The sequence below is a fragment of the Eutrigla gurnardus genome (assembly GCF_963514095.1).
Source record: "Eutrigla gurnardus genome assembly, chromosome: 7".
NCBI lineage: Eukaryota > Metazoa > Chordata > Actinopteri > Perciformes > Triglidae > Eutrigla > Eutrigla gurnardus.
Window position 1 is genome coordinate 15,748,388 of NC_139921.1, and position 13,970 is coordinate 15,762,357.

At 43.1% G+C, this 13,970-nt stretch overlaps 1 protein-coding gene and 1 long non-coding RNA gene across 2 annotated transcripts; one reads left to right on the forward strand and one right to left on the reverse strand.

Annotated features, from left to right (window-relative positions):
• Window positions 1-917: 917 nt before the first annotated feature.
• On the forward strand, window positions 918-1,753 carry LOC311016447. Its single transcript, XR_014597492.1, has 4 exons — window positions 918-984; window positions 1,123-1,152; window positions 1,237-1,320; window positions 1,518-1,753. It is a non-coding gene; the product is annotated as an uncharacterized lncRNA (long non-coding RNA).
• Window positions 1,754-6,946: 5,193 nt separating this feature from the next.
• On the reverse strand, window positions 6,947-13,970 carry LOC311015987 (cytosolic 5'-nucleotidase 1A-like). Its single transcript, XM_084013433.1, has 6 exons — window positions 13,423-13,970; window positions 12,254-12,421; window positions 11,911-12,040; window positions 11,163-11,285; window positions 10,889-11,073; window positions 6,947-7,905 (listed from the first exon to the last, which is right to left on the reverse strand). The coding sequence occupies exons 1-6, from the start codon at window positions 13,555-13,557 to the stop codon at window positions 7,537-7,539; spliced, it is 1,110 nt and encodes a 369-aa protein (XP_083869559.1). The 5' UTR covers window positions 13,558-13,970; the 3' UTR covers window positions 6,947-7,536.

The window sequence follows — 13,970 nt, forward strand, 5'->3', positions numbered from 1 at the left end:
GTAATAAGTAATAAATAATGCATTACGCTTTTGAAGTAACTTGCCCAACACTGACAGTAAGTCATAAATCATGTCAATAAAAACTAATTGTGATCAAAATAGTTGCGAGGACAATCCCAGGGAAAAAATCTGTCTTTAATATGTGCTCTGGTTAATCCCATTGGTCTGTTATTGCCACTGACAAGAAGGAATAGGTTACAATGGGGTCCATCCATTGTACCGCTTATCCTGTATTCAGGTCATTGTATTGTATCCCAGCTGTCATTGGGCGAAGGTGGGGTACACCTGGACAGGACGTCAGTCCATCACAGGGCCGACATCTAGAGACAAACAACCATTCACGCTCACATTCACAACTACGGGCAATTTAGAGTCATCAATAAACCTATTCCCATTCTGCATGTCTTGTAAGGGTACAATTGAATGACACTACTGTATACACTGTGGTGGTTTGATTTATCCCTGTTTCATTGACTTTTTTTAGCTTGTGGTTTAAAGTGTTGCATCTTAATGGTAATTTCAAACACATTGTCTAGGTAGATAATGACACCTTTTACACCCTCCTTTAGCTTGAGAACAAGACTCTCAGCTTCTCTGTGGCTCCGTGTCCTGATATAAAACCTGTGTCATCTTGCTGTAGGTGCAGGTCCTCAAAGTAGATCCTGGTGCTGCATGCTGGAATAACACTGTTTTCATCTCCTGTGTTTTTCTGCTCGGTGACGCCCTCTTCTGTTAAGAAGTTTCATTTTTAAAGAAATTACATTTTTTTAACTGACGTCTACAATCAGTTTCCACAACCAAACTGGAACAACAAACTCATTAAAGGTCATAATTAATTAGAGGTTATTTTGGATTAATTGGTGTGACGCCCTCTTCGGTTCAGTTTCGTTTCTCCAGAAATTATGACGATAACCTAAAAAGCAGTGAGCCGATTCGAGGCGCATCAGTAGGATATCCATACGCTACAGCAAGACATGGGCCTTTGTGAGTATTTATTTTTATTTATATATATATATCTAAAATTATTTTTTAAAGCAAGTAGCCTATAGGAACTATAACACATATTGTGATTAAGGCAGGTGAACTGTAAATGTTTATTTCGGTCTTCATCTTGTCTTTCAGTGTCACTTCTCGCTGTAGGAGGAGGAGCAGGTAAGACTGTAGCTGTTTCCAACAGTTTTGAACGGGCTTTTAGTGCATCTCCTCTGACGCTCCCTCTGCTGTGTGTGTGTGCAGCAGTTGCTGTGGTCGGGGCTCCTGTTGTTCTGGGGGTCTTAGGCATGTCGGCAGCTGGAGTTTCGGTGGCTACTTTGGCATATGGTAAACACCAGTACTGATTAGTTAAAATTTATTTTCTAGTCCGGTATTTTAGTTTAAAATACAGTCTCGGTAGATAATAATGCTATGTAGGCAATAATTATGTTACTGTTTTACATAATCTTTTAGCTTGAGATCAATACTCTCAGCTTCTCTGTAGCTCCGTGTCCTGATATAAAACCTGTGTCTTCTTGCTGTAGGTGCAGCTGGTCTGTCTGCAGCTGCTACTGCAGCTGTTACTGCAGCTGCGGCAGCCGCTGGAGGAGGCGTCGCAGGAACAGCGTTAGCGGTGGCTGCGCTCGTCTGAAACCCATGAAGGAACAAAAACATGTATGTTTTATTGAGTTGCATGATTGCAGAGGCAACAGCAACTGAAGCACTTTTGTCATGTCAGACAACTTGACATTGTTTTCAATAAATCTGCATTCTTGTCAAAGATACTTGTTCTGTGTGTCATCTGTAAATATATCCATTCCTCATAATGTCCATCATAGGGTTCTCGGTGAGAAAGTGATTAAAAGTGTGGTTTGATTCATTTGCTTTTGGAAATGATAGCAGTAGGCTATATATATATATATATATATATATATATATATATATATATATATATAATTTGTATGTGTAAACAGGCTACTTGGTGATAAAACACTTCTGCAATAATTAATCAATTACAAAAATGTATTGAAATACCACACGAAGACACCGATTTGATAGTAAAAATAAGTATTTGACATTTGGAGATAACTGAGAAAAACAATTTTTGTTCAGTAGTTTTTCTGTCATAAAGTATACAGTAGAGTAAACCAAGACTGATTTTAAAGGTCACAATGAAATCTGACAACAAACAACTGTATTTTGTATGTATTTATTCCAGCAAAATGAGGACAGTGTCTGTAAAAAAAATAATCAAAAAAACAAAAAGGCAGAAATGCTTCTTTCTAAAATATATTTTTTCTACAGACTATGATGCTATAATCCTACAACTCTATGTATACCCTTTCATCACTATGAGATTATTCTGAAAATAAAGACTAAACAAATAAAAAATAAATAAAATGCCAAATGATTTGGGTGGCTTGGGAACAATTTAGGGCAGCTCCAGCCCCCCTTAAATAGGCCTAACAACATCACTGCTCTGAGCCACATAAATACACTTTAACTAGGTGCTGTCAGCGTGAGGATAAGTATGCCATTAAAAAAGTCATAGTTAAGTATGTCTGAAAACTGTTGAAACGTCACAGTATGGTCTGTTGGGAAAAAATGACACAAAAGTCAAAAGCATGTTTCAAAACAACATAAAATTCATAGTATGTCATGTATGTCATTTTACAGTACAATATGTCTTTAAAAAAGTAATGACAAAGATATTTATAATATTGTCATAGAATAATATTGCCAGGGTTCACCCTGGACAGGTCGCCAGTCTATCACAGGGCCGACACGTAGACAACAATTCACGCTCACATTCACACCTACGGGCAATTTAGAGTCATCAACTAACCTATCCCCATCCTGCATGTCTTTGGACTGTGGGAGGAAGCCGGAGAAGCCGGAGAACCCGGAGAGAACCCACGCTCACACGGGGAGAACATGCAAACTTCACACAGAAGGAACCCGACCCAGGAATTGAACCCGGGACCCTCTCGCTGTGAGGCGACAGTGCTACCCACTGGGGTGTTCATGTAAATGTGAGGAATACGGGTTTCAGCATGTTTTAAAACAACATAAAAGTCATTGTATGTCATTTTACAGTACAAAATGTCTTTAAAAAAGTAATGACAAAGAGATGTCATATCATTGTCAAAGAAAGTAATGAAAAAATATATACAGTAAGTCATAAATCATGTCAATAAAAGCTAATTGTGATCATAATAGTTGCGAGGACAATCACAGGGGGAATGCTAGTCGAGGTGAAGTCTGAACAGGTGAGTCTTGAGCCTTTTTCGGAAAATGGCAAATGATTCAGCTGTCCTGACATTAGTCGGGAGTTCGTTCCACCACTGAGGCGCCAGAACAGAGAAGAGTCTGGATTTTGCTGAGCGACATTTGTTTGATTTCAGCGATGGTGGTACCAGCCGGCCAGCTGAAGTAGAGGAGCGAAGTGCTCGCTTCGGGGCATGAGGTTTGACCAGTGTTTGAAGGTAGATGGGTGCCGTTCCATTGATGGCCCTGAAGACCAGTGTCATCGTCTTGAATTGGATGCGTGCTGCAACAGGGAGCCAGTGGAGGTCACGGAGGAGGGGGGTCACATGGGAGAATTTGGGTAGATTGAAGATAAGGCGTGCTGCAGCGTTCTGGATACGCTGCAATGGTTTAATCGCAGAGGCTGGGAGTCCGGCCAGGAGAGAGTTGCAGTAGTCAAGGCGGGAGATGACCAGTGCTTGGACCAAGAGTTGCGTTGCATCCTTTGTGAGGAAGGTCCGAATCCTGCGGATGTTGTAGAGGGCAAATCTGCAGGATCGGGCCACAGCAGTGATGTTGGGGGTGCAGGATAGTTGGTCATCGAGGATTACACCCAGGTTCCTCGCAGTTGATGACGGCAATACTGTGATGCCCTCGACAGTGACCGACAGGTCCATGCAAGGGCAGTCTTTCCCTGGGATGAAGAGGAGTTCGGTTTTATTCAGGTTAAGCTTGAGGTGATGTGCAGTTGTCCAGACAGAGATGTCAGCCAGACAGTCCGAGATGCGAGTTGCAATGTGAGTGTCAGGACGGGGGAAAAGAGAGGAACAGCTGGGTGTCATCTGCGTAGCAATGGTAGGAGAATCCATGCGATGTGATAACAGAACCTAGTGATCTGGTGTATAGTGAGAACAGAAGCGGTCCTAATACTGAGCCTTGAGGGACACCCGTGTCCAGAGAACAGGGTTTGGACATAGAGCCATTCCATGTGACCTGAAAGGTGCGATTTGTCAGGTATGATGTAAACCAGGCGAGAGCAGAGTCAGTTATGCCAAGTTCAGCCAGAGTGGAGAGGAGGATTTGGTGGTTGACTGTGTCGAATGCAGCAGATAGGTCGAGGAGAACGAGAACGGAGGAGTGGGACGAGGCTCTGGCGTCTCGCAGGGACTCGGTCACTGTGAGGAGGGCCGTCTCAGTGGAGTGAGCAGTCCTGAATCCTGATTGATTAGGGTCTAGGAGGTTGTTCAGCGAGAGATAGGATGACAGTTGGTTGTAGGCGGCACGTTCCAGGGTTTTAGAGAGGAATGAAAGAAGAGATACAGGTCTGTAGCTTTGGATGTCAGTAGCGTCTAGGGTGGGTTTTTTAAGGAGAGGCTTCACGGTAGCTGTCTTAAAATCCGCTGGAATGACACCTGAGGTGAGGGAGGAGTTGATCAGGGTGGTGAGGAATGGCAAGATGTCGTGTGAGATGTCTTGGAGAAGAGAGGAGGGGATCGGTCGAGGGAGCAGGTGGTGGCACGGTTAGATGTAACAAGTGCATGAACATCTTCAGAGGTGAGGGGGGTAAAGCTGGTAAGACCATCCGAGTTGAGGGTTGATGTCTTCTGGGAGGGAATAGGCGTAAATGAGGAGCTGATGTCATTTACTTTCTTGGTAAAGTAAGTAGCAAAGTCATCGGCAGTAAGGAAGGAAGGGGGGGAGGGGTAGGAGGGGTGAGGAGGGAGGAGAACACGGAGAAGAGTTTCCTGGGGTTGGAGGCAGAAGAGTTGATCTTTGCCAGGTAGAAGGCAGATTTAGCTGCCGAAACAGTTGAGGTGAAGTCAGAGAGGAGGTGGTGGTAGTGAGTAAGGTCCTCGTGCTGGCCCGATTTCTTCCATTTTCTCTCTGACGCTTGCAACAATGATCTGTTGGTTCGCAGAGGTTCAGACAGCCAGGGAGGGGAGGGAGATGATCGCGCAGGTCGTGAGATTGGGGGACAGAGAGTGTCCAAAGAAGAGGAGAGTGAGGACATCAGGGTGGAGGAGGCTTCCTCAGTAGGCATTAAGGAGAACTGTTCTGAGGATGGTAACGAGGAGATAACAGTTGAGGAGAGAGCGGAGGGAGTGAGGGATTTCAGGTTGCGGCGGCTGGTGACCATTCGAGGCGTAGAGGGGAGGGATGTGGTGGGCTCCATGGGGAGGGAGAAAGTCACAAAGTGGTGGTCGGACACGGTGAGCGGGGTAACAGAGAGTGCCAAGATGCCACAGGATCTTGTGAAGACAAGGTCAAGTTGGTTCCCGGCGCGGTGAGTTGGTGGAGAGGGGGAGAGTGTAAGGTCAAATGCGGAAAAGAAGTCGATGATTTCAGATGAGTGCAGCTTTCCCGAGTGAATTTTGAAGTCACCGAGGACGACAAGTGGTGTGCCATCATCTCAGGAGGGCATCCATCTCATCCAAAAAGTCACCGAGAGGACCGGGTGGGCGATAGATCACTATGATGTTGAGTTTGAAAGGAAGGGTGACAGAGACGGCGTGGAATTCAAGTGTAGATCGGGGTAGGTGGTCCAGAGGAAGGACCTGGTAGGACCATCTGGGTGAGATGAGGAGCCCAGTTCCTCCTCCTCGCCCTGTTCGTCTTGGGGAGTGTGAAAACGAGTAGGCAGTTGAAAGGGCAGCTGGAGTGGCAGTGTTTTCTGGGGTGATCCAGGTCTCTGTGAGGGCCAGGGAGTGGAGAGACTGCAGGAGGAAGTTGGAGGAAGCCAGAGAACCCGGAGAGAACCCATGCTTACACGGGGGAGAACATGCAAACTCCACACAGAAGGAACCCGAACCCGACCCGGGAATCGAACCCGGGACCCTCTCACTGTGAGGCGACAGTGCTACCCACTGGGGTATTCATGTAAATGTGAGGAATACTTGTTTCATTAGACATATCAATATACAATATTAGTAAGAATTAAGCTAAATGACTAAGTGTTCATCATGTGATTTGGAAAAAGTTATCAGTTGTTTGGTGTCAACTTTTAATGCTTGCTTTTTATTTAAATTCTTGACAGAGCAAGAGATTGCAGCTATTTACCCCTCTCCAATCAAATGACTAATCAACACTTTTTAGGAGGGAAAAATACAGGAAGAGTGCTTTTTTTTAATACAGTCATTTTTACTTCCAATGTTGAAACAGAAAAACGTGATTGCATAACAGTCCATGCTTATTTGGCCCAGATTTACCCAGAGTCCACATCTGAGGGCATTTGGTCTTACAGTACCAACACCAACACACCTAATGACAAATTAAGACAGACAGGCGACAACAGTGGAGACACCGAACCGAGGGACACGGAGCAGAAATACAAATTGGGCATGATTCATGTCAATAAATGCTGAATATGTTAATTAAAAATAAATCAGCATTTATTGACATGAATCAATAAAAAACAGTTTAAATATTAAATAAATATAAAGTAAAATATTCCATTACTAATTTGTGATCTTACAATACATTCACATACAACATGCAAGATTGAAAAAAAAAAAAAAATCCAACAATAGTGAAGAAAAAGGCACCAGTTTTAGTAGTGATCCAAAATAGGAAAAAACAAAAAAAAAAGTCACTTGATGTTTCTTCAGTAACCTGACATGCAAAGAAATACTGTTAAGGATTTGTAAATGTTTTCTAATACTTGCTCTTAAATATACTTTATGTTTAAAAGTTACGTGAAAGAAACTAAAGAGTTTGCTGGTATGTGAGATTAATGTCCTACTGCTAATTAAAATTCAAAACTCAAATGGCATCGAGTGCCACTTTCTAATAAGGCAATCTTTATAAAAATCATTATAAATGTTTACTAGTGCTCTATTAATGGTTAAAGAATCATTTAGAAATTCTTTATAAAACTTAGTGATGAAGAACATTGACTGGTGTTTAAGCAGTAAATCATTAATCAGTGGTTAGTAAAATTGTGTCCTGATCCTCTGCAGCACAAAGTATATGGTCATATTGCCCAACTGGTGGAAACCCTTTTTCCACAAGCTGGCAACCTAAACATTGTTCTTGTTAAGCCATTTGTTACAACTTATAAATTGTTTATAATTGGTTTATTAGAACCCCGGACAGTTGTACCTCTTCTAGTAACAACCAAGGGATAAAAACCAACCCAGAGCAAATGAAATACCATAAATTACTAATTAAATAATTATTGAAGTTATGACATCACATGCTTAATCACATGATTACATCATTTACAAGTCATAGTGCAACAATTGGGTTTCTTTACATCCACAGAGATTCTCAGCTGCTGAAAAAATGGATTGTTCTTTTAGTCTCCTGTTCCCGTTCAGGCTACTTTGGTGCTGAAGAAGTCTTTTTGTCCATTTCTTTCTTAACAACTCTCTGAGCTATTCCATAGGGCACATGGCAGGCTACCGTCCCCATTTCTGCTGCCCCCTCAATATGAAACATCTGGTCATCAAAGAAAATGTGCGGCCTGATCTTCTCAAGCATGGGGCCCTTGGGTGCCCCTGCCAGAAAGAGAGCTTCATCAATCTCCAGGCCCCATGAACGCAGAGTTTTTAGTGCTCGGGTACCAGAGCTGGCTGCACTGCGAGCTGTCACCAAGTAGGTCCGGATGGGGCAGTCCATGCGCTGGCCTTTACCATAAAATTTCTTCTGTAGCTTTCCTAAAGCCTCCAGGAAACCTTTCAATGGCCCCTGCAGAAAGAAGGAGCAGAGTCAGTCCGCAAGTATCCATTTGGTAGCTTCTACATTCATATGTGACTCATTAGGGCCACGGTGCAATTGCACCGAGCACTGGCCCCTACAGCTATGAAATAGTTAGGGCCACGGTGCAATCGCACCGAGCACTATTGTTATTCATAGGATTTTTTCCTACTTATTATTATTTTGCCTCCGAATTTCGATTGCCTAAAACTCCTACAGCTTTAAGAGTTGTAGGACAAATTATATATCAAAACATGTGGTTCGATCGGGATCGGCGTGCCATTACTTTTCTTAGCCGAACACAAATTTTTCGCGACGTAAGTCGCGAAAAACCACTGAAATTTTCCCATTGACTTGAATGGGACGAGCGAAAAAAAAAAAAGCAGAAATCGTAGCTTTTCAAACGCCTGCTGCTCAGGCATACTTTCACCTAGAAACTCCATTTAAACTTTAAAACGTAGACACAAGTCTTGTGTCCTGGTGTGTCAATCCACGTTTCAATAGGTCATATAGTTTTTGATCAATCACTGTTCAATGACCATGATCGTTTTGGGAGAAATCATGAGATTATAATGGGTGTGTATTGCGCGGAACCTTCTGAGCTAGAGTGGATGACATCATCGCTTAGAGTGTGAGGGCTTCTCAGATTTTTTTCCTTTCCAAACTCCTCCCGGCCACATTCTTCACTCTACAGACGTGATATTTTCCAATTTTGTAGACAAACTTGTCCTGTCTCTCACAATGTGCTCAAAATCTCTGTGAGTTTTACAGAATTTGAACTAGCAACCGCTAAGCGCGGCCAAGTCTATTTTTCGCCTCATCCGCTCCAATGTTAATTGAGAAGCAGATTTTCAAAGAAACCTGATATGAACAGCATTTCCTAACTCGCCCTAGCGTCCACATTTCTGAAACTAGGAAAAAATAAAAGGCATCAGTGTCTTCAGCCGAGTCTTGTGGCGCTAACGGTGCGAAAATCTTGGCGATAGGAGTTTCGATATGAGCGTGGCAAGCTTTTGTTCGGAGCGCCCCCAAAGCCGAAATGGAGCGATAGAGACAGGCTTGAAAGCAGTTACGCACGTGAGTAGAGGGCCGTTGCTATGGTGACGGCACTCTGTGGCTTTGATCTTGAGAAGTGACAGCAGGTGTGCTCTGATTGGCGGACAGGAGCAGTGGACAGAAGCAGCCAGTGGGATTTGTAGTTTTTTTAGTCAAACCTCTTCAGCTCAGCCATACTTTCACCTAGAAACTCCATTTAAACTTTAAAATGGAGACACGAGTGGTGTGCTCTGATTGGTGGACAGGAATGTACTAAAAACTACATTTAGTAGTGGGAAATGTAGTTTTTTTAGTCAAACGTCTTCTGCTCGGGCAGACTTTCACCTAGAAACTCCATTTAAACTTTAAAATGGAGAGACGAGTGGTGTGCTCTGATTGGTGGACAGGAATGTACTAAAAACTACATTTAGTAGTGGGAAATGTAGTTTTTTTAGTCAAACGTCTTCTGCTCGGGCAGACTTTCACCTAGAAACTCCATTTAAACTTTAAAATGGAGAGACGAGTGGTGTGCTCTGATTGGCGGACAGGAATGTACTAAAAACTACATTTAGTAGTGGGAAATGTAGTTTTTTTAGTCAAACGTCTTCTGCTCGGGCAGACTTTCACCTAGAAACTCCATTTAAACTTTAAAATGGAGACACGAGTGGTGTGCTCTGATTGGTGGACAGGAATGTACTAAAAACTACATTTAGTAGTGGGAAATGTAGTTTTTTTAGTCTAACGTCTTCTGCTCGGGCAGACTTTCACCTAGAAACTCCATTTAAACTTTAAAATGGAGAGACGAGTGGTGTGCTCTGATTGGTGGACAGGAATGTACTAAAAACTACATTTAGTAGTGGGAAATGTAGTTTTTTTAGTCAAACGTCTTCGGCTCAGCCATACTTTCACCTAGAAACTCCATTTAAACTTTAAAATGGAGATACGAGTGGTGGGCTCTGATTGGTGGACAGGAAGGAGCAGTCGGTGGGAAATGTAGTTTTTTTAGTCAAACGTCTTCTGCTCAGTCATACTTTCACCTAGAAACTCCATTTAAACTTTAAAATGGAGACACGAGTGGTGTGCTCTGATTGGTCGACAGTTTTTGAAGTACATCACAATACTCAAAACGGACTACTCTGACAGCTCAGTCAGCAAGCAGTCTCTGTATTTGCCTCTAAAACAACTCCGTCTCGTTTGAAATCTCGAAGAATCTCATCGTAATGTATATACACTCCGGCAGTAGCCCCCGTGGCCCTTTCAAAATTTCCCGGCGGGGGAATTTTCTAGTTATGCATTCAAATCTACCTAACTGCACACCTTTTTCCTGATCAATTAAGGATCGATGCTGCCATTTCAGGTGCGCTCGCTATGAGTTTTACCTCTAATTGAAGAGTTTTGATAATCCGGCTTGTTAACAGCCTGTCTAATGTTCTTCCCATTTGTGTCTTGCTCTATTACATTTTTTTATGTAATGCTGCACCTTTTGCATTGTTTTCTTTGTCCTGTTTGTCTTGCTTTGCATAGTTTTCTTTGTCCTGTTTGTCTTGCTTTGCATAGTTTTCTTTGTCCTGTTTGTCTGGCTCTGCCAGTTCATCAAGTACTAATCCGCACTCTGGATCCGTGAAAGGACTCAGTCTTCTGTGAACTAGCACACTTTTACAAATCCAGCACTGCATGGGGTCTAAAAAAAATCATTATTTGTAATAATTATTACCAAAAGCACAAAAAGAGAAAGTCATCATGTTTCCCAATCTCATAAATGACTTGTCAATATGAGTTTATCATAAGTGATAAGTACTTTTGACAACAATTTCTAAGTTGTAGTAAAACAAACATACATTCAATAAAAGTTAAATATCCTTTAGTTGAATGTATTAAATGCACTACATTTGCAACTGCGGTGTGATACTGATCATTTGTCACTATGTGTATACTGTACATGGTCCAGGGGCTTGTTCTCGTGGGCTTTCTCGTGCTCAAAGAACTTGTCCAATCCGTGGGCCTTGTATATGCGCTCAGACTCATCAGAAAAAAGGACGGCATCGCCATCAAAGGCAACACGCAGCTGAGTCTCTGACACTTCTGCCATCTTCTCTGGGGTGAACATGGTGGCCGCTGCTATACCTGAATGTATACAGGAGAAACACACGTGTATAAATACATCTTTACATAGCATGTAGCACACACACATAATATTAAAATTCTCTGTATACCTTGTTCCAGAGCTTCCCGAACCTTGACTGGGTCAGCAGACAGGTACAGGTTGGTGTGGTAGGCCTTCAAGTAGCCTATGGGACTGTTTCCCCCTGTCATACAGAAGCGCTCTATAAACAACTCTGTGGAAAGGGGGAATGAATAGATCAGTGAACAGCTGATATGGATAAAATTAAAGGTATGCAAAAGTCAACTAAGCGTTGTGAAAGAATCGGTGGCCTAACTACCTATTTTTACATTTGTAGCTGATCAAATTCAAATACTGATTGGTGTGTCTGTCTGCCCCAACTCACCCCGCTATCCCCAGGGGGTCATATTGTGGTGTGTGGACCATGATCCCACCATGACCCCCTTTAGTTTCTGTTCAGAGGTAGGGAGGGAGGGGGGACATTCGTGCTTTGGCACAGTACGGAGCAACTGGGCCTAGTGTGAGTGTTCTCATGCTATTGGACATGACTTCATGTGAGAAGAAGAAACTCTACATACATCATAAAATGTTCATCTTTGGCGCCCCCAAGTGACACTATAAAATAATACACCGTGGCAGCTAATGCCAGAAAATCAACACGGGATTACATCCTATTCATGTGGATTGCCTAATCTTTTTACAAACACAACCTCACGCCAACTCATTCAAAACATAAATAAGCCACATAAAAATTCTACACATCGAGACTCTAAAGAGCGAGCTAAAAGCCAGTGATGCTGGATGACACTTGACAATTACCCAAGCTTTCAGTAACTCACGGTGATGGTTGATGGTATTGATGAGTCTTAGGCCGACGTATGCGTGGTTGTTGGTCATGAGCACAACATCAAAAAGCTCCTCGCTGTCGGGGTAAAGCTCCCTCAGTCGAGTGTTCACGGCCTCCAGAGCCTGGCAACACGACCAAACACAGATATGAGGTATAAAAAAAGGCCGCCCTGTATCACTGCGGCAGGGATTAAAGTGTGGGTGAGTATGAGTGGGTTGTTGTTTCATGCTTATTCCTCGTTCACCGCCTCCAGATACACGACCTACCACTGTTTCACTGACACCAATGAAACACTGCATTGGGTTTAAGATAGTGTGCATGTTTGTTTCTCTGACCTTGACGAAGGAGAAGGCAGGTCCGGGGCTGAAAGGCTGCGTTTCATGCTCCACCTGATACTTGATGTACTCTTCCATGCCCTGCTGCTCGTAGATATGCTGCTCCTTCTCCATGTTGAAGAGGACTCGTGCCGACACGCCAATGGTGATGGCGTTCTCCGGCTTGGGCTGGAGGATTATAGTTTAACAAAAAGGTTTCAATTGGATCCAGCTTCACAAACAGTGGCTATTTATTAATGAGTGTTGTTATCCAGTCAGGTTCAGAGTTGAACGTTAGGCACATTATTCATCGTATGAGCAGCAGCGTACAAATATTGGAGAAAGTTTTGCTGATTTGCTGAGAGTTCTCAGTAGAAAGCAACAGTTTATTAAAGGCTTTAGTGCCAACAGTGGGTAAACTGAGTGGGCTGCTGTGACAGAAGGGAAGTGACAGTGTGACATGAAATACTTTCCTCTGCAAGATTCTGATGCAGGTTCACGCCGCAGACTGGCAGACACCTGTTAACTCTTTGGAGGGCTGGGACAACAACAGTGCTGAGACTATTTTTGACTGATAACCACATCAAATTGTCAGTCTTTTAGTTTTGTCATTTAAATTGGTTACATGTGGGCTGAACTTGAAACAGATATTACTGTAATGTCAGTCATAGATGAATCTATAAAACTAAATACAAAGATATGTAAGACTGAAACCTGGGAATAAAATATGTATGGAATGAAAATGGACTTCCACTGCTTGAAGAGAATTAAACAAACAATTCATGTGACATCTTCCCAAACTAACAACAAACCCAAGTCCTTGCATCCTGCAAGTACATGAAGTTTTTAGTTGTTGCGTCTTCTTTGTATTTTGGTGAATCCTCTCCAGGAAAGAAATCCAAACGAGTCGATAGCCTTTACAGAGAACCTGATCTGAAACAAGAGCCCTGTGCTTTGCTCAGTTTCCAGCTGAAACACTAAAGCCTTGCTGAGCCAAGATATTCTGTTTCATCCAAATACATTTACTTTCTCTCACTAAGGCTTAAATGCAGCACTTGCTAGTCAACCCATTGTGTCGTGCGATATGTGCAATAAGCCTCCTTTTTGCTGATACTTTCTAAAGACATAGAAACTCATAGACACTGCACCTGTAAATGGATGCTGCGTGAGGAAGCTGCAGGGATACTCACTGGTTTGGGTTTTCTGGTGGGGGTGGAGGGCTTCAACGCCGTCCTAGCATCTTCCCAGGGGGCTCGGTTGGTACTGCTGCTGGTGGTTATGTCCTGTCCACTGGTGGTCAGAGTGTGACCGTTGTTCAGACTCATCTTACCTCTTCGGCTCACCACACTCCTATCTCTCTCAGGTCCACACTGGGTCACAGTGTGTCACCTGCTCTCTTTTATAGTCTCTCTCTCTCTCTCTCTCTCTCTCTCTCTCTCTCTCTCTTTGGCAGGAGTTCCTTAAAAAGTCCTTACTCACTCGTATGCACGATTTGAATGCAGAGAGTCCTGGTGCACTCTGGAGATGAGATCGCTCTGACTGCAGCTGCAGAGGCCTAGTTAAATGCTCTGAAAGGAGGAAGGAAGAGGAGGAGGAGTGGGATGTTGCAGTATAAAGTGAAAGATGCACAGAGATTCAGAAAGGGCTGTTGATATTTCTTCTGATCTCAAGCATCCTTGTATTCCTTGTTCAGCTCTTCCGTGCTTGTCTCTTCCTCTGCTGCTCTGTCACACGCGCA

Bases quoted from the DNA above. Each gene is read 5' to 3' on its own strand.
- LOC311015987 (XM_084013433.1), bottom strand. From the start codon at position 13,557: ATGAGTCTGAACAACGGTCACACTCTGACCACCAGTGGACAGGACATA. The intron at 11,074-11,162 runs GTATACAGAGAA...GTATACATTCAG, and splicing joins TCGGGAAGCTCTGGAACAAG to GTATAGCAGCGGCCACCATG. The intron at 7,906-10,888 runs GTACAGTATACA...TTCTTTCTGCAG, and splicing joins AGAACAAGCCCCTGGACCAT to GGGCCATTGAAAGGTTTCCT.